Source organism: Diceros bicornis, chromosome 5 (genome assembly GCF_020826845.1).
Source record: "Diceros bicornis minor isolate mBicDic1 chromosome 5, mDicBic1.mat.cur, whole genome shotgun sequence".
Classification (NCBI taxonomy): Eukaryota; Metazoa; Chordata; class Mammalia; order Perissodactyla; family Rhinocerotidae; genus Diceros; species Diceros bicornis.
The window spans coordinates 59,776,571-59,796,990 of NC_080744.1; the positions used below are offsets into that span (position 1 = coordinate 59,776,571).

General features: G+C 35.6%; 1 protein-coding gene across 7 annotated transcripts in view; it reads right to left on the reverse strand.

Annotated features, from left to right (window-relative positions):
- Nucleotides 1–20,420, reverse strand: part of DPP8 (dipeptidyl peptidase 8) — a 58,533-nt gene that overhangs the window by 30,423 nt on the left and 7,690 nt on the right. For 6 of the 7 annotated variants that reach the window (XM_058541859.1, XM_058541858.1, XM_058541862.1 and 3 more), the window contains 3 exons: nt 18,296–18,408; nt 5,000–5,173; nt 3,762–3,930 (listed from right to left, as the gene is read on the reverse strand). In XM_058541859.1, coding sequence (XP_058397842.1) covers nt 3,762–3,930; nt 5,000–5,173; nt 18,296–18,408 — 456 coding nt within the window. The remainder of the gene's footprint in view (nt 1–3,761; nt 3,931–4,999; nt 5,174–18,295; nt 18,409–20,420) is intronic. The other variant, XM_058541863.1, reaches the window with a different exon arrangement.

A 20,420-nucleotide genomic window follows, 5' to 3' on the forward strand; every position in this document is an offset into this window, starting at 1 on the left:
TGCCACAGTGCTTTTATCCTGTTAATGGACATCTGGGCTGCTTCCAGTTTTTGGCTATTATGATTAAAGATGCTATGATCATTCTTTTATAAGAATCTTTGTGGATGTAGTATGTTTTCATTTCTCTAGAAAAAAGACATAGGAGTGGAATGGCTGGGTAGTATGATAAATACATGTATAACTTTATAAGAAACTGCCCCACAGTTTTCCAAAGTATTTGTATTATCATATATATACTCTTACTAGCAACATATGAAAGTTCCTCTCCAACATTTGGTGTTCTTAATCTTTTTCACTTTGGCCAGTCTGATCAGTGTGTAGGAATATCTCATAGTGATTTTAATTTTATAGGCAAGTTTCAATGTATTATTTTCGCTTATCCGTATTTTCCATATATTATCTGAAACAAATGTGCAGTATGGACCAATAATCCCTTACCCAAAAATTGAGTCCAGAAGTGTTTGGAACTCAGAATTTGGGGGATTATTCATATATTATACATCTACCATATAATTATGTAACATCTCCAACAGGGAAATCAAATACCCTATAATCAAATACACAATACTCATGCAGCAAACTTATGAATAAGCACACTAAATAGGATTAAGATTATAAATATCTTCAGGTCAGTTCAGGTCAGGTTTTGCCACCAAATGAGTTTTAGCACCAAGCTAATGAAAACTAAGCTCAGTTTTCATTTTAAATTTTGGAATGAATGATATAGCCAAAACCAGTTCTCAGTTTTCTTGGATCTTTCAACTATCCCAAAGTTATACCCCCCATACCGTTTTATATTTTGTGCTCCTTTAGACGTGAGAATATGCACCACTCATTTGTATCTCCCTATACTTATTCCAGACCTCAATTACTAAGAGTTATTTATTAAATGAATAAACAATATCATCTTGTTCTCCCACTAAGATATGTCACTTGAGAGTAGAGGCTTGCATTATATTACTTTTAAATTCCTCTATCCTACTAGGCAGAGAATAAACACATGCACATGCTGACTGACTAAACCCATCTAAAAGCAGACTTTTACTTGGAAATCTATTGTGAATAAATGGAATAAGAGTGATGATGCTCACTCTCTACCTTTCTATCTAAACAAACATTTACATAGCACTCACTATGTTTTAGACACTGCTCTAAACACTTTACAAATATTAACTCATTAAAACCTCATAACTCTATAATGACATGCTATTAACCTTTTTTACAGATATGGAAACAAAGAGATAGGTTAAATAACTTATTCAAAAGTCACAAAGCTAAAAAAAGGGTAGATCTGGGACTCAAAGCCAGACAGTCTGGTTCTAAATTATATTTTTAACTACTACACTAGCCCCGAAAATAATAAATATACCACATACTACACACACAGAAAAAATTAACAAAAACACTACTATAGCATCCTGCAGGGTTTCAGTGCTTTCTATTTTAAATTCTGCCAGTCTTCATAACAATCCTGAATGGAAAACAATTCTACAGAATAAAAAAGTAAACTAAAAAATGCCTTAATTCTAACAGTTATTGTCAGAGCTTTGCAGTCCTAGCCTCAAGCATAATAACTAGTTCATAGTGACTGTTCAATGTTTGTTGAAAGCATGAACAAATGGCTAGGATTTCCGACCCAGATTTATTAACTACCAACCTAATCTTTCTACTGTCATTGGTAGCTATTCTGATTCTCTGACTCCAAAAGGAGACCCATTAAACACCAAAACATGTACTTTTTACTTAAAATTTTCCCTACTCCATCCCCTTTTCTCTATCCTATGCTCTAGTTTTAGACCATAAAACCTAGATAATTCCAACATTTAAGCTTTGGTGTCCCAGTCTCCAGTCTTGTGCTTCTCAAATATAACTTTCACAGAGTAACTAGAATAATTTATCTACAATATGACTCTGACCATACCACTTAATTGCTAAAAAATTTTCAATGGAGGGGCCGGCTCAGTGGCACAGCAGTTAAGTGCGGGCACTCCGCTGTGGTGGCCCGGGGTTCGCAGGTTTGGATCCTGGGCGCGCACTGACTCAGCGCTTGTAAAGCCATGCTGTGGTGGCGTCCCATATAAAAAGTAGAGGAAGATGGGCACAGATGTTAGCCCAGGGCCAATCTTCCTCAGCAAAAAGAGGATTGGCATCGGATGTTAGCTCAGGGCTAATCTTCCTCACATACACACACACACACACACACACACAAAATTTTCAATGGAGCCCTACATCACGATAAAGACCATGTTCATTCATGTGAGATACTACCCTTGTCCTGGCTCTTCTTATCTGCCAGCCTTATCTTTCCCTACTTCGTGACTCATACCTTATGCTTTAGGACCATCAGACTGCTTCTAACTCTTTATACACATCACAGTACCTTCTGCATCAAGACCTTTCTCATGAAGTCTCCTCGCCTTGAGTGTAGTGGCTAATGTGTAGTCATATTTCAGATCAGTTTAGGTGTCACCTCTTCCAGGAAGCCTTTCCTGACCACTACCCCTCACTGGTACTTCTCTAACACCCTATGGTTACTTATCATTCTGTTTTGTTGTTATTTGTTTACACAGTTTCCTTAAGGAACAGGACTATGTCTTCTTCAATTCTTAGTTCCTGCCACATTGCCTGGCACACAGGAACTTAATGTATTTTCGTTGGTTGACTAGTTAGAACAGATTCCTTGACTCCTAATTCAGTGCTCTTTCTATCAATGTAACTTGTTCAGGAAAAGGGTTCTTCTACAACACTGATTATCCTAATGACAAAAAAATGTCTGCTGTCAATACACTATTGTATTCTAAAATAATTTATTAAGGAACATGCCCAATAAGGGCCAGCCCGGTGGCGCAGGCGGTTAAGTGCATGCGCTCCGCTGCGACGGCCCGGGGTTCACCGGTTCGGAGCCCGGGTGCGCACCAATGCACTGCTTGGCAAGCCATGCTGTGGCGGCGTCCCATGTAAAGCGGAGGAAGATGGGCACGGATGTTAGCCCAGGGCCAGTCTTCCTCAGCAAAAAAAACAGGAGGATTGGCAGATGTTAGCACAGGGCTGATCTTCCTAACAAAAAAAAAAAAAAAAGGAAGATGCCCAATAAATCAGCTTCGTGAATATTAGATTAAGCAAAAGTTGGACAAATTAATTTTTAGAATGATCATCCTTCATTATAGAGTTTAATCTTAAGCTCTGTTTCATGTGTTCAAAGAAAAAGCAATACACCATTTCCCATCTTTCATGTCTATGAAAGCTTTAGAGAAAGACATCCACATCTTCTCTGTGCTGAGTAGTGCTTAGTATTATGACAGTCACTTCAATAAAAATTAAATATTTCCACAATACATACAGTTCTACAAAGAACTGTTTTTCCCATTACGATAAAATAACTAAGTAGGCTTGCCAAAAAGGGGAGATAAATTTTCAGATAGCTCTTATAATGTGTATTAGGTTTTTCTGTTTGTTTTAATTTTTAATTAAAATTTTATTTTAATGAGAACAGTTTTGAGGAAATTCTGGCAGTCATCTTAGGCTAAAAGAATAATCATGTCAGAGGTACTATTGTGCTGCCTGAAAATGAATATTAAAACAAGGCAGGATTATACAGGTGATACATACCACTTATCCTCTGTACTTGTTTTTTAATTTTAAAGATTTGAATTTAAAATATAAAGATCACCCAGCTTGCTTCAATTTCAAAATGTAAGCACAAGCAAATTAAACTTTAAAAACACTTTTCAGGAAAGTAGATTTGAAGAACTATGCGTTACCATTGTGCACATAGGTGAGCCTCCTTTCTTCTCTGGTTACAATGTTGGATATCCAAATATCATTGCTATGTATAAAAGCAATCCAGTCTGGATCAGCCGGGCATAATTTTGGATCCATCCGAATGTTGGGACAACTAGTCTCCACTAAATTGGGCCGTAAGGGTTGTTGCTAGTAAAGTAAACAACATTTTAAGGCAAGTATCAGGTTGATACATACATATTCATTTGCCAGCACCCTTCTTATAAAATGAACAATGATTCCAAGTAAAATGTCAACTATGATAATTGCTCCCCAGAAAAATATACTTCCATATGCCTTAACTTATAAGGAAGGACTCATTTTTTCTTACTATAATTAGAAAGCTAAGGGTAACAGTAGAGGAAATAAAGACAATATAATAGCACTTCATAAGTTTTGTTGCCCAAACCTGTTTAATAGAGTAATTATTGTTTGTTAAATACTTTTATTAAACACGTATTTATTGAATGTTTTATTTAATAAATATTTCAAATTAATTTTACCAATATAAAACAGTTTGCTCATAAAAATGTAATGAGAACCAGGATCATCACAATTCTATCAAAAGAATACTTCTAATAGCACATAAAGAATTGCCTGGAATAAAACCAAACATTAAAACCATTTATAAAGATGAATCAAGCTTTTAAGGGAACCAAAATGTATTGTCTTGTAACAACACTGTCTTCCAAAATACCCCTCAGTGCTGAGAAAATGGGCATTGATGTCCTTTACTATATCTTCCTATACAGCAAGTGCTTTTGTTTTAGCATTTTTTTAATTTTTATTTTATTTATTTATTTTTTAATTTTATTTATTTATTTTTCCCCCCAAAGCCCCAGTAGATAATTGTATGTCATAGTTGCACATCCTTCTAGTTGCTGTATGTGGGACTCGGTCTTAGCATGGCCGGAGAAGTGGTGCGTCGGTGTGCGGCTGGGATCCGAACCCAGGCCGCCAGCAGCGGAGCGCACGCACTTAACCACTAAGCCATGGGGCCGGCCCATGTTTTAGCATTTTAAAAATTGTATGTCACTGGAAAAATTATTAACTCTTAAAATTAGAAATTAATACCCATATTTCTTGTTTTCTTTACTACTAAATTTCTTAGTTGGTAGGTAAACAGAATTTTCTGGTTTGTTTAATTACCTTTCTGATTTGGGTGCAAATAATCTTTAAGACCCAAAAACAGATTTAACAACTAATAACACCAACTTACAGTAAATCCTTGTGGTCCTCCATCTTTTACGTGATAAATTCCACTACCAGCTTGAAATAGAAATGTTCCACTTCCTTGGTGATAATCATAAGAAGCAATTCCAACTGTACCAATGCGTTTTCTTTCTCTTAATAGTTCTTCTTCTCGAGAATACATTCCATAGTCCAGTGTTGCCTAATATAAAAGGAAAGAGAAGTCACCTATTCCAGTCTTTTGAAAGCTTGCTTTTTGCTTTTAGTACTAAATCCTAGCATCTCCAATACTATTGAGTCTACATTTTGAGTGACCTCAAAATTTGCCAGCAACTTTGAGCAGATTAATTTCAGGAAGTCTGCTGAAAGACTTCTTGGTAAAAGGTCTCTAGGTGATTACTGCATACATTAGAGAATAAGAATTAAGTCTCATCACTTTGGCTTGGCAATCAAGATCTCCTACAACCCAAATGTAATTTAGTAGTTTTACATGCAATTAAAAGCACAGACCTTGGAGTCAAGTGGTTTGAATCTAGGCTTTGACCCTCACTAGAATTCTGACTTTGGGCAAGTAGCTTAATTTCTTCAAAAGCAGTTTTCCTCACTTTCAAAACACTAATAAATCATTTACTTCAGCTTTGTGAAGATAGATAAAAATATGTAAAGTGTTTATGGCACAATGACTAGCATAGAGTAAGTTTTCAAATATCAGCTGCCATTAGTACCTTCCCACTACATCTACTAATATTCCTCTAATAAAACCCTAGGTCTGGCTGGTCACATCACTGACTTAAAACCCAATATGTGATGCTCTGCCTTTTAGCCTCTGTCTGTTCCATTTTCCCCCCTTGAAAGGCTATTTTCTTTCTATCCATCCAAGTTTTACTGATATCCTCAAACCTTAGTTCTAATTCAACCTTTGGCAGGAAAGTTTCCTGATCCACTATGGTGTACTCATTTACACTCATATATACTCATTTAGCTATGGTATTGTTTTTAATTTTTTTCAGTATTTCTGAGTAGAAATAGATTAAAAAAACAACTTGAGAGCAGAATCTGTGTCATTTTGTTTTCCTACCTACAGTGCCTGTTAAAATCTCTCTCAAAGAATATTTGTAATTAATGACTGATGATGATGAGGGGTTTTCCCAAGCTAGAAATATTATTTGATAACATGTATAAAATTTTAAAAGGAATATAAAGAAAACAAATCTAATAAGTGCTAACTTAAAAAAAATTACATCCACATCTTCTCTCACTAAGAGCTCTTGACACTTTATTTGAGTATGATAAACAAGGGAAACAGACATGGTTTCTGCTATCAAGGAGTAATACTTTAAAAAAGAGTCTAGATAAGTTTACTGGTAGGAATGTATCACTCTAGAATTAAGCCAGCACACTGAAAGTAAACATTGTTCAAGGATGGCCAATACAGGTGTATACTTGCAAACCTAAAATAATGTTAGGTGAGGTTAAAAATAAGACAACCTTGCAATCCTGCTAAAAACCTACCTAGTTTTTTGCATTTATTGTATCATTTTTTAAATTAAGGTTTAATTACATATATATACATTTGTACATGTATTAGGCTCTAGTAGGAAAAAACTAGCAAATTCAATGAACAAATAGTTTTATTAATTCTTATCTTTTTGTTTTAAATATCTCTTAAGACTGTTTCCACTGAAGCCAAGAGCAATTCTGAGTATCCGATTATATTTTAATTTCTCCCCTTTTATTCTCCTTTAATGTCACCAGATTTGGTCAGTACTTAATATGTCTTTATGCTTAATAAATTAGAACACAAGAAATTTCAGAGCTAAGAAATTAACTTTCACAAGAGAACTCTGTATTTATAACTTTGTGATTATAAAATTTATTTAAAAGAATCACAAGCAAGATGATAAAAAGAACTCTGAAAAAGATCAATTATGGGCAACAAGGTTAGCTTCATCAGGTATTAAAAAATTAAAACTTGAATAAACAGAATGAACAATGGTATAGAAATCATCAAATGAAATGGTATAGAAATGGTATAGAATGGAATAGAAAATCCAAAATAGAAAGCTGAATATAGAAACTAACAAGAAAAAATGGTGGGAAAAGATGAGACTTTTAAAAGCAGTGATTATTGATTTAAATTTTAAATCAGCTGAAATTACTGCATAGCCATATGCAAAAAGATAACACTGGATCCACTTTCCAAATGGGTCAGAGATTTAAATGCTAAAAATGAAACCAACTTCCACTTCCAGACAAGATGAAGTAACAAGGGACCAGATTTCATCTCCCATCTGAAACAACTGAGAAAATGGACAAAATACATGAAGTAACATTTTCAAGACACTGGACATCAGACAACAAAGGACAGTGATCCCTGAGAACTGGGAACCAAATGAGGTGAGCCTTACAGTTGCCCCAGCTAAATGCCTTGACAGTTTCCAGATGTTGGCAGAAGCAGTGGGAAGCCAATGGGTCAAAGAAAAAATCACAAAGGAAATCAGAAAATAGTGAGACAAAAGAAAACAAAATATACCAAAACTTAAGGGATGCATCAAAAGCAGTGCTCAGAGGGAAACTTATAACTGTAAATGCCTATATATCTATATATATTTTTTAAAGCTTTTATTTATTTATTTGTTCCCCCCAAAGCCCCAGTAGATAGTTGTATGTCGTAGCTGCACATCCTTCTAGTTGCTGTATGTGGGACACAGCCTCAGCATGGCCGGAGAAGCGGTGCGTTGGTGCACGCCCAGGATCTGAACCCGGGCCGCCAGCAGCGGAGCGCGCAAACTCAACCGCTAAGCCACAGGGCCAGCCCATGTAAATGCCTATATTAAAAAAGAGATCTCAAATCAATAACCTAACTCTCCACCTTAAGACAATGGGAAAAAAGAGCAAACTGAATCCAAAGCAAGCAGAAATAAGGAAATATATAAATTAGATTGGAAATAAACAAAATAGAGACTAGAAAAACAATAAAGCTCAACAAAACCAAAACTTGGTTGTTTGAAAAAAATCAACAAATTTGACAAACAGCTAGAATGATCAAAAAAACAAAAAGAGAGGAGACTCAATTTACTGAAATCAAGAATGAAAGAAGGTTGTTACTAACAATATTATAGGGATAAAAAGGATTATAAGAGAATAGCATGAACGATTGTATGTCAACAAATTAGATAATGTAGATGAAATGGGTAAATTCCTAGAAACATACAAACCACCAGAACTGACTCAAGAAGAAATAGAAAATCTGAATAGATCTATAATGAATGAAGAGCTTGAGTTAGTAATCAAAAAACTTCCCACAAAGAAAAGCCCAGGCCTAGACGGCTTTATTGATGAATTCTTCCAAATGTTTAAAGAATTCTTACTTCTCGAACTCTTCCAAAAAAAATAGAACAGGAGGAAACATTTTCTAACTCATTTGATGAGGTCAGTACTGCCCTGATACCAAAACAAGACAAAGATATCACAAGGAAATAAAACTATAGATCAATATCACCTATAACTACAGATGCAAAAATCCTCAATAAAATACTGGCAAACTGAATATAGCAGAGTTTTAAAAGGATTATACACGACCAATTGGGATTTATCCCAAGAACGTAAGCTTAGTTCAACATATAAAAAGCAACCAATGTGACAGACTATATTAATACAATAATGGAAAAAAAATGATCTTCTCAATAGAAGAAGAAAAAAATAAAATAAAAAGTGGGCAAAGGACTTGAATAGTCATTTCTCTAAAGAAAATAAACAAATGGCCAATAAGCACATGAAAAGATGCTCAATATCACTAATCACTGGGGAAATGCAAATCAAAACCACAGTGAGATATCACTTCATACACATTAGGATGGCTACTATCAAAAAGTCAGAAAATAATAAGTGTTCAAGGATGTGAAGAAACTGGAACTCCTTTTTTTTTTTTTTTTTTTTTGCTGAGGAAGATTCGCCCTGAGCTAACATCAATTGCTAATCTTTCTCTTTTTTCCCTTGAGGAAGATTCGCCCTGAGCTAACATCTGTGCCAATCTTCCTCTATTTTGTGTGTGGGTCACTGCCACAGCATGACTGCCGATGAGTGGTATAGGTCAGCGCCCAGCATGACCGCTGATGAGTGGTATAGGTCAGCGCCCAGGAACCGAACCCAGGCCAAGGAAGCAGAGCACACCAAACTTAACCACTAGGCCATGAGGCCGACCCCCAGAAATTGGAAATCTTGTGCACTGCTAGTAGGAATGTAAAACAGTGCAGCTGCTATGGAAAATAGTATGGCGGTTCCTCAAAAATATAAAAATAGAATTATCATATGACCCAGCAATTCTACTTCTGGGCATATACCTAAAAGAATTGAAAGCAGGGACAAAAAGATATTTGTATACCCATGTTTATAGCAGTATTACTTACAATAACTAAAAGATGGAAGCAACCCGAGAGTCTATTAATAGATGAATGGATAAAGAAAATGTGGTATATACATAGAGGACATTCTGACACATGCAACAACATGGATGAACCTTAAGGATATTATGCTAAGTGAAATAAGCCAGTCACAAAATCACAAATATTGTATAATTTCACTTATATGAGGTACCTAGAGTAGTCATACTCACAGGAACAGAAAGTAGAATGTTGTTGCCAGGGGCTGGACAGAGGGGTAATGGGAAGTAACTGTTTAATGGATACAGAGTTAACAGTTTTGCAAGATGAAAAGAGTTCTGTGGATGGATGGTGGGGACTGCTGCACAACAATGTGAATATACTGAAGGCCACCGATGTACACTTAAAAATGGTTAAGATGGTAAATTTTATATTATGTGTATTTCAGCACAATTTTTTTTTAAATGATGGTATAAGAACTTTAGATTAAAGTAAATGATGAATAGAAGAAAGAGGAAGTCACAAAAATGTCTTATCCTCCATAAGGGAGAGACCAAAGTAACTGTGTTTAAATGTATAGATTCAAATTAATGATTATGGTACTAAACACTTGCCAAAGGTAATTACGGATAATTTTATACTAATAAATTAATGACTACTGCAATTAAACCAAAAAGCAAAAAGACAACCACAGAATGGGAGAAAATATTTGCAAATCACATATCTAATAAGGGTCTAGTATCCGGAATATATAAAGAACTTACAACTCAACATTAAAAAGACTCAATTTAGGACCGACCTGTGGCTTAGTGGTTAAGTGTGTGCGCTCCGCTACTGGCAGCCGGGGTTCGGATCCTGGGCGTGCACCAACACACCACTTCTCTGGCCATGCTGAGGCCGCATCCCACATACAGCAACTAGAAGGATGTGCAACTATGACATACAACTATCTACTGGGGCTTTGGGGAAAAAAAAAGGAGGAGGATTGGCAATAGATGTTAGCTCAGAGCCCGTCTTCCTCAGCAAAAAGAGGAGGATTAGCATTGATGTTAGCTCAGGGCTGATCTTCCTCACAAAAATAAATAAATAAATAAAAAAGACTCAATTAAAAATGGGCAAAGGACTTGCATAAACATTTCTTCAAAGATACAGAAATAACCAATAAACACATGAAAAAATGCTCAACATCACCAGTCACTAGGGAAATGCAAATCAAACAACAGTGAGATAACACTTCACACTCACTGGGATGGCTATAATTAAAATGATGGATAATAACAAGTGTTGGTGAGGACACAGGAAATTAGAACCCTCATACACTGCTGGTGGGAATGTAAAATGGTGTAGCTGCTCGGGAAAGCAATTTAGTAGTTCCTCAAAATTTAAACATTGAGTTACTACATGACTCAGCAATTCCACTCCTAGATATATACCCAAAAGAACTGAAAACACAGATCTACACAAAATCTTGCATATGAATGTTAAAAGCAGCATTATTCATAAAAGCCCCAAAACTGAAACAACCCAAATATCCATAAACTGATGGATAAATAAAATGTAGTATAGTCATACAATGAAATATTATTCAGCCATAAAAACAAAGTATTGTTAACTACTACAATGTGGATAAATCCAGAAAATATCATGCTAAGTGAAAGAAACCCGCCATGAAGGCCCATATATTGTATGATTCCATTTATATGAAATGTCCAGACTAGGCAAATCTATAGAGAGTCAAAGCAGACTAGTGGTTGCCTAGGCCTGGGGGTAGGGAGGGTAGGGGGCATGAGGAGTGACTGCTAATAGGTTTCTCTTGGGGATGACAAAGTGTTCTAAAACTAGACTGTGATGATAGTTGCACAACTCCGTGAACAGACTAAAAATCACTGAATTGTATACTTTGAATGAATGAATTGTATGATATGTGAATTATATCTCAATAAAGCTCGTAAAAAAGTAAAAGAATAAAAAAGCAAAACCCACACTAACATTAATCAAAAGAAAGCTGGAGTGGCTATATTAATATTAAAGTAAATTTCAGAGTAAAGAATATTGCTAGCAACAAGGAAAGCTGTTCCATAACAATAAAGAAGTCGATTTATCAGGAGGACAAAACAATCCTATCCACTTATGTACCTAATAACATAGTTTCAAAATAGATAAAGTGAAAGCTAATAGAACTACAAGTAGAAATACTCAAATCTACAATTATGGTTGGAGATTTCAACATTCTCTCTTAATACTAACAGAACAAATAGAAAATCAGAAAAGATGTAGAAGACTTCAACAATACAATAAGCCAATTTGATCTAATGGTCATTTATAGACCCAACAGCAACAGAACATATATCTTTTTCAAGTGCACAGAGAACATTTACCAAGATGGGCCATATTCTGGGCCATAAAACAAAATTCAATAAATTGGAAAAGACTCAAGTCATACACAGTATGTTCTCTGATCACAAGGGAATTAAATTTAGAAATCAAATCTCTGAAAAATCCTCAAATATTTGGAAACTAAACAGTATACTTCTAAATAACTCATGGGTTACAGGGAAAACAGCAAGTATTTTGGACTAAATGAAACTGGAAACACAGCATATCAAAATGTATGGGCTGCAGCTAATGTGGTACTTAAAGGGAAATTCATAACACTATGCCTATATAAGAAAAGAAGAAAGGTCTCCAACTCGTGACCTCAGCTACCACCTTGTGAAACTAGAAAAAGAATAAATGAAATCCAAAGTAAGCAGAAGAAAGGAAATAATAACGATCAGAGTACAAAACAATGAAATAGAAAAAAGAAAATGACAGAGAAAAAAATCAATGAAACCAAATTGATAAACCCTTAGCCAGACTGATCAGAAAAAAAAAAAGAGAGAGAGAAGACACAAATTACATAAAATATTAGGAATGAGAGAGGGACATCACCACAGATTCTATAGACATTAAAAAGATTTGGGAATATTATGAACCTTATGCCAATAAATTCAATAAATTAGATGAAATGGAAACTTCCTTAAAAGACACAAATGATGAAAACTCACTCAAAAAGAGAGACACTGAATAGCACTATACCTAATGAAGAAATTAAATATGTAGTTAAACCCTTCCACAAAGAAAACTACAGGTCCAGATGGCTTCAATGGTGAATTCTACCAAACAAATTCTTCTAGAAAATTAAAAAGGAGGAAATAACTTCCAATTTATTCTGTGGCCAGCATAACACTATTACCAAAATCAGAAAAAGAAATTACAAGAAAAGAACTCTACAGACCAATATCTCTCATGAACATAGACATAAAAAAATCTAGACAAAATTTTAGCAAATTTAAAAGGATATTAAAAGGATAATAATTAATAACCAAGTTAATATTAACCAATAGACAGAAAAAAACAGTTGACAAAATTCAATATCTGTTCCTGATAAAAACTCTAAGCAAACTAGAAATAGAAGGGAACTTCTCCAGCCTAATAAAAGGCACTTATGAAAAACCTACAGCTATCAGACCTATGGTAAAGGACTGAATGACTCTTCCTGAGATCAGGAAGAAGAAAAGAACATCTACTTTCACCACTTCTATTTGACACTGTATTGGAGGAGTTAGCCAGTATAATAAGGCAAGAAAAAGAAATAAAAGGCAACCACATTGGAAAGGAAGAAGTAAAACTGCAGTATTTGTGACAATATGACTGTTTATATAGAAAAATCCAATGGAAGCTACAAAAAAAACTAATGGAATAAATGAGTTTAAGCAAGGCTGCAGGATATAAGATCACTATACAAAATCAACTGTATTTCTAAAAAACTAGCAATGAACAACCAGAAATTGAAATTGGAAAACAATAACATGTACAATAGAATAAAAAATATGAAATATTTAGAGATAAATCTTATGAAAGATTGTACAAGACTGGTACAATGGTTGCCTGGGGATGGGTAGGTGGGGGAGATTAGAAAGCGGTACAAGGAAACTTTTGCGGGTAATGATTGAGGTAATGGTTTCACAAATACATACATATGTCCAAATCTATCAAATTGTACACTTTAATATTTTCAGTTTATTATATGTCAAGTACACCTCAATAAAGCTTTAAAAAATGAAACCATATAAGTACTAGAGGAAAACGTGGGTGAATTCTTTTATAACTTGTGTGTAGGGAAAACTGTCCTAACTATGACAGAAGACACAAATTCTAGAAGCAATAAAATCCAGAACAATACAGAAAAAGATTGATAGATTTTATTACATAAAAATCTTTCCCATGGCCCAAACACAAACACACACATGCCATAAGGAAAGTAAAAAAACAAAGGATAACCTGGGAAAAATATGGGCAAACTATATCATAGACAAAGGATTAATATTCCCAGTAAAAGCCTCCTAAAAATGAAGAGAAAGACCATTCACCCCATAGAAGAATGGGTTAGAGATATGAACAAACAATTTACAGAGAAAGAAATGCAAATAGCCTCTAACTATATAAAAAGATGATCAACTGTGCCTATAACAGAAATGCAAATTAAACTACACTGGCATACCATTTCCATCTATCAGACTGACAAAAATCCAAATGTTTGACCATACACTGTGTTGGAGAGTCTGTGGGAAAACAGACATGCTTATACCTTGCTGGTGAGAATTCAAAATGACACAGTTTCTATGAAGGGAAATTTGGTAACATCTAGCAAAACTGCAAAAGCAAATACCTTTTGGTCCAGTGATGTCATTTCTAAGAATCTAGCTTAAAGACATACTGGCAAAAATGTAAAAAGTTGTATGCCCAAGCCATTTCATCATAGTACTATTTTGTAATAGAAAGACTGACAATAACTGAAATGTCCATCAAGAGGGCACAGGTTGACTACGATTTGTCTGCACAACACAACACAGATGTAAAAAGAAATAAAGATTAAGTATATATTCCTATGGAGTGATGTGAAGGATACATTGTTATTTGAAAATTACAAGGTAGAGAAAATGTATATTGTATGTTACTATTTATCTAAGGCGAGATATGAATATCTATGTACTCACTTATATTTTTTAAAAAGGAAAGATGAGCCATTTAAAAACAAAAAGGTTAAGGGCCGGCCCCATGGCATAGTGGTTAAGTTTGGCACACTCGGCTTTGGCAGCCTGGGTTCATGGGTTCGGATCCCAGGCACAGACCTATTCTACTCATCAGCCACGCTGTGGCGGCAACCCACATACAAAATAGAGGAAGACTGGCACAGATGTTACCTTGGGGCTAATCTTCCTCAAGAAAAAAAGGAGGAGGATTGGCAATAGATGTTAGCTCAGGGCAAATCTTCCTCAGCCAAAAAAAAAAGGTTAAAAACAAAAAGGTTATCTAGAATGAGAGGGAAGGAAATAGGATGGAGGAGACAGGGAGTTTCTCTGAATATACTTTGTTTTGTGGATTTGACTTTGGAATCATATAACTATTTTATAAAACAAAATAAAATTAAAAATAAAGGAATTCTTAACACTTGAAAACAAAATGAAGCAAATGCATCTAATTGTATAAGAACTGGTGGCATAACCACACAGAGAACAATTCTAAGTTACTGTTGTAAGTAATCATAGCGTTGACTCATTTTTTATTTTGAAACTGTTGTATGTGTAGTATGCAGTAAAGCTAAGAGTAATTATACTGTTGTTTAGATTGGGATCTTTGAAATCAGAGAAAGGAGATTCAGATATAAGATAAATGAGGTTTAAAAAAAAATCCTGTAGTACAGAATTTGAATTGGCTATATCAGTCTCACCTTATATTTTATCTGAATTGATATGAGTGCATATTAATACCTATATTTCAAATATACACACACACAATGTATGTATTCTCTAGTTCATTCAATAAAAAGACCTAGAAACAATTACCAACTCAATAATAATGCGCATCCCTAGTGCCCAGATCATGGTCTCTTAATACCGCTTTCCTCTAAAGGAACCAGAGCGCCCTGAAGAAATGGCTGATTCCAAGCATAGGATAGGCAATGTGTAAGATGAGCATGGAACATCTGCATCATACCAGAAAGCTAGAGAGCTATCAACTATTACCAGCGTCATGTCAAAAGGATTTGACATGTCAAGTTGAAGGGGATTCCACCAGCCAAAAATAAGATAATTTATATTATAACAGTAATAACTGTCAATGGATCAAAAGGTATCAAACAGGTTTCTTTATAAGCTTACAAAGATACCAAAAAAACCCTCCAAAAACTCTAACTGATAATCTATGGAGGACTGCAGGAAACACATTATTTAAAAAATGATAAATAAAGGGGAAGAATCAAACATTATCCTGCCTTTCCATTATGAACTGGACCTCAAGATAACTGAATAGGTGTCAAACAGCAGTTTCTCTTTATAGAAGTATTTCAATTAATAAACGAACAAGGAATGATAAAATATCACCATTTTATAACCCCTAATAAATTAATGGATCTAGGCAATGATCAAAAGGTGCCATCATCAAAGAAGAGAAATAAGGATCTACATGCCTCTCGATGGAAGCACACAACATTATCTATGAAGTATCCTCTTCTTTGTTAATTGTGGTAAAATATATATAACATAAAATTTACCATTTTAACTATTTTTAAGTGTACAGTTCAGTAGTGTTAAGTATACTCACATTATTTTGCAATCCATCTCCAGAACTTTTTCATTTTGCAAAACTGAAACTCTTTACCCATTAAACAACTTCCCCTTTTTCCCTTTTTCTAGCCCCTGGCAACCACCACCCTACTTTCCGTCTCTGAATTTGACTACTTTAGGTACCTCATATAAGTGGAATCATACAGTATTTGTCCTTTTATGACTGGCTTATTTCACTTATCATAATGTCTTCACAGTTCATCGATGCTGTAGCATATGTCAAAATTTCCTTCCTTTTTAAGGCTGAATAATATTTCATTGTACATATATACCACATTTTGTTTATCCATTCATCTGTCCATAGACACTTGGGTTGCCTTCACCTTTTGGCTATTGTGAATAACGCTGGTATAAACATGGGTGTACAAATATCTGTTCAAGACTCTGCTTTCATTTCTTTTGATATATGAAGTATTCTTTAAAAAAAAAGTAAACCTGGGTCTGATCAAGCTTCTAGATCTAACTACCTATTTATATTTACAGGAAATACAGGGGATTAGAGAACATATCAAATAACACCACAGGTATACAATCAGCAAAACAGACTCTCCTTCAACAGATAAACTGCAATGAGGGGGAAAAAAAAAGGATGGAGGGGAAACCAATAGATTAAAAGAGACTTAAAAGATCTATCAACCAATTCTAACATATGGACCTTATTTAGATCTCGATTTGAACAAATCAAGTGTAAAAAAAGAGAAAATGTATTTAAAATCAGGGAAATTTGAACACAACGAATATTTCATATGAAGAAATGATCAATATATATATATTTTTTTGGCTGAGGAAGATTGGCCCTGGGCTAATCTTCCTCTACTTTCTATGGGACGCTGCCCCAGCATGGCTTAACAAGCATTGCCCCGGTGCGTGCCCGGGATCTGAACCTGCGAACTCCAGGCCGCGGCGGGACAGTGCGAGAACTTAACCACTACACCACCAGGCCAGCCCCCACAAGTTATTTTTTTTAATTCCTAAGAGAAATAGCACATTTTAGGTTCATTTAGCCAAAACATGCTGTTCAATAGGAAATTCTCATTCCTACATTTAGGAAATGTAAAAATAACAAATGAGGACCAAAAAGGCAAATAATCACACCCAAACTATCATCTTGTCCTTAGAATGATGTTCAACTATTCACATTTTGTCTAAAGACAGAATATTGAAAAAAAACCTTAAGTGGGGCCGGCCTCGTGGCTTAGCAGTTAAGTGCGTGCACTCCACTACTGGTGGCCAGGGTTCGGATCCCAGGCGCACACCGACGCGCCGCTTCTCTGGCCATGCTGAGGCCACATCCCACATACAGCAACTAGAAGGATGTGCAACTATGACATACAACTATCTACTGGGGCTTTGGGGGGGAAAAAAAAAACGGAGGAGGATTGGCAATAGATGTTAGCTCAGAGCCGGTCTTCCTCAGCAAAAAGAGGAGGATTGGCATGGATGTTAGCTCAGGGCTGATCTTCCTCACACACACAAAAAAACCCCCTAAGCTTTGACTTTTCATAAATTGAATTACATTAGTTAGGAAAAAAAACTGAACTTAGTACCTTTATTTAACCCTTAAGTGAGTACTGTTACTAAGTATTAAAACTACACATTCAATTTAAAAATTTAAATAAAAAGCTTTCTGGACATATATACTACTTCTTTTATGTGAATAACTCCTCCCCAAAAATATGAGAACTACGTAACTAGCAAGTTTATAGAGGGGAAAGGTGGTTAAACAGGGAGAAGGTAGTTAAAAATAAATCTGAATTGGGCCAGCCCCGTGGCTTAGCAGTTAAGTGCGCGTGCTCCACCACTGGCGGTCCGGGTTCGGATCCCGGGCGTGCATCGATGCACCGCTTCTCCGGCCATGCTGAGGCCGCGTCCCACATACAGCAACTAGAAAGATGTGCAACTATGACATACAACTATCTACTGGGGCTTTGGGGAAAAAAAAGGAGGAGGATTGGCAATAGATGTTAGCTCAGAGCCCGTCTTCCTCAGCAAAAAGAGGAGGATTAGCACAGATGTTAGCTCAGGGCTGATCTTCCTCACAAAAATAAATAAATAAATAAATAAATAAAAAATGTGAAGTGTAATATCCCTTAGTTTCAGATATTGAGAATTAAATGGAATTTAAGGGTTAAACATGCAAAAACATAAAAATGTATTAATTCCTTTTGATTCACATCTACTTCAAATATAAAATCTCAATTGAATTTCTGCCTGTCAATAAACGCAGTATCTGAAAACATACACCAATCCAGGAATAACAATGTTTAATCCTACCTGAAAAAGATCCAAAAGAGGCTTCCAAGAGAGCATTAAGACTGCTGCTCTATTGATGGTTTTGGGAATTTCAGAATAAAACAGTGTATTTTCTCTGTTCTCACCAGACATAGCTACAAGAGAAAACAATCACTTTTTATTATTTTTAAAAATGGCAATCTACTGCAATCATAGTATTAAGTACATAATGCCTTTTCTATACTGCAAAATTTTGCACTATGGGATCTATAATGAATGTTAACAAGTAGGAGATGCACATGCTATATGCCATGGAAATTCTCTTCAGTAAAACCCAGGCTTCAAAGAAAAATGCTCAGGTTTCATTTTGAAATTCAGATCTTAGCCCCTCTCAAAACAAACAAAAAATTGTATAAGGTGATGTAAGGACAAGTGTCCTTTTCAGTTTTTTTGAAAATTGTTAGTCTCTTACAAGTTGGCAATAGACTCACATGATTCCAAATGGAGGTGCTTTGTGACAACTTCAGATTACTAAGTTTCTTCTTTTCCTGAATCATTTAGAGTACTTATTTAGAAATATACATAGGTGGGGCTGGCCTGGTGGTGTAGTGGTTAAGTTCGCGCACTCCGCTTCGGCGGCCCCGAGTTCGCAGGTTTGGATCCTGGGCGCGTACCGACGCACTATTTGTCAAGCCATGCTGTGGCAGTGTCCCATATAAAGTAGAGGAAGATGGGCATGGATGTTGGCCCAGGGCCAATATTCCTCAACAAAAAGAGGAGGATTGGCATTGGATGTTAGCTCAGGGCTAGTCTCCCTCACAAAAAAAACATACAATGGTCTAACTGAATTCTAGGTTTTCTTCATTATAAATGTTCTATAACTGTAATCACTAATAAGTTTCAAATGAAAGTATATTCATATTAAAACAACAGAGAATCTGATATCTGATTTGCTAAAAATCTCTTTGTCCATTATTCGGGAAGGGTGAAGGAAGAGGTCTACACTAAGTAGATGCCAGGTCTAGTCTGTGAAATCATGCAATAAATGAATGGGAAGATCATAGCAGTGTAGAATGAGCTACATATAAGAGAATTAATAGAAATACACTATGGTTATGAAGATGTGAACCAAACAACACTCAAAACAAAGTAAAACAAAGCCTTTCTACCTTAGAAGGTGCTAGAAAGGAATCACTTCCAAAAAAGCTAGGGGAGAGGGAAAGAAGAAGAAAACAAATCACACAGGAAGAACAAGAAACTCTCTCTCAGATGGCACATATTCTATCTAGTGTTTTGATAATGGCAAAGATGGTAATCTGTGGAAGGACATGGTAACTTGCATGCTAACCCTTGCAAAGGTTGGGGATGAGCCCACAAATATCCACATCTTCCTTAATCCCTTTATTTTCCTAAACTTTTCTTAAACCTTTCTTAGTTTGTGTTGCCTTTTAGAGTAGAAAGTCAGATACCAGCTGACATTTACTTCAGCACTTGATTTTGTCTTAAATCTATTTTGTATATTCCAGAGTTAATTTGTTATAGAATTCTTAAGATTGCAGTCACCTATCCATACCATTCTAATTTTACAAAATGTGATCATATTCTCCTAAGCCTTCTCCTTCTAAGGGCCTTCAGCCCTCAAATATAAAAAAAATGGTTCTCAGGGCCGGCCCTGTGGCGTAGTGGTTAAGTGCACACGCTCTGCTGCTGGCAGCCCAGGTTTGGATCCCGGGTGCGCACTGATGCACCCCTTGTCAGGCCATGCTGTGGCGGCATCCCACATAAAGTGGAAGAAGATGGGCATGGATGTTAGCTCAGGGTCAGTATTCCTCAGCAAAAAAAAAAAAGGAATATTGGCATGGATTTTAGCTCAGGGCTGATCTTCCTCACACACAAAAAAAACCAAAAAACCCAGTTCTCATCTATCCTCAAATGAGAGCCATTTCCCAGAATCATTCTGTTGCCCCTCTTGAAACTACTCCTTTCCATAATGTCTTCCTTGGCTTCATCCGTGACCAATAAAAATTTCCAAGGCTTTCTACATACACACACACCAGTTCTGTCTAAGCACAAAACGGGCTTTTCCCATTGTTTCTTTCCTGAAGACACACTGGTATTTATCGGTGTTCAAAGAATACTAACATTTTTAAAACAATGGATTTATATG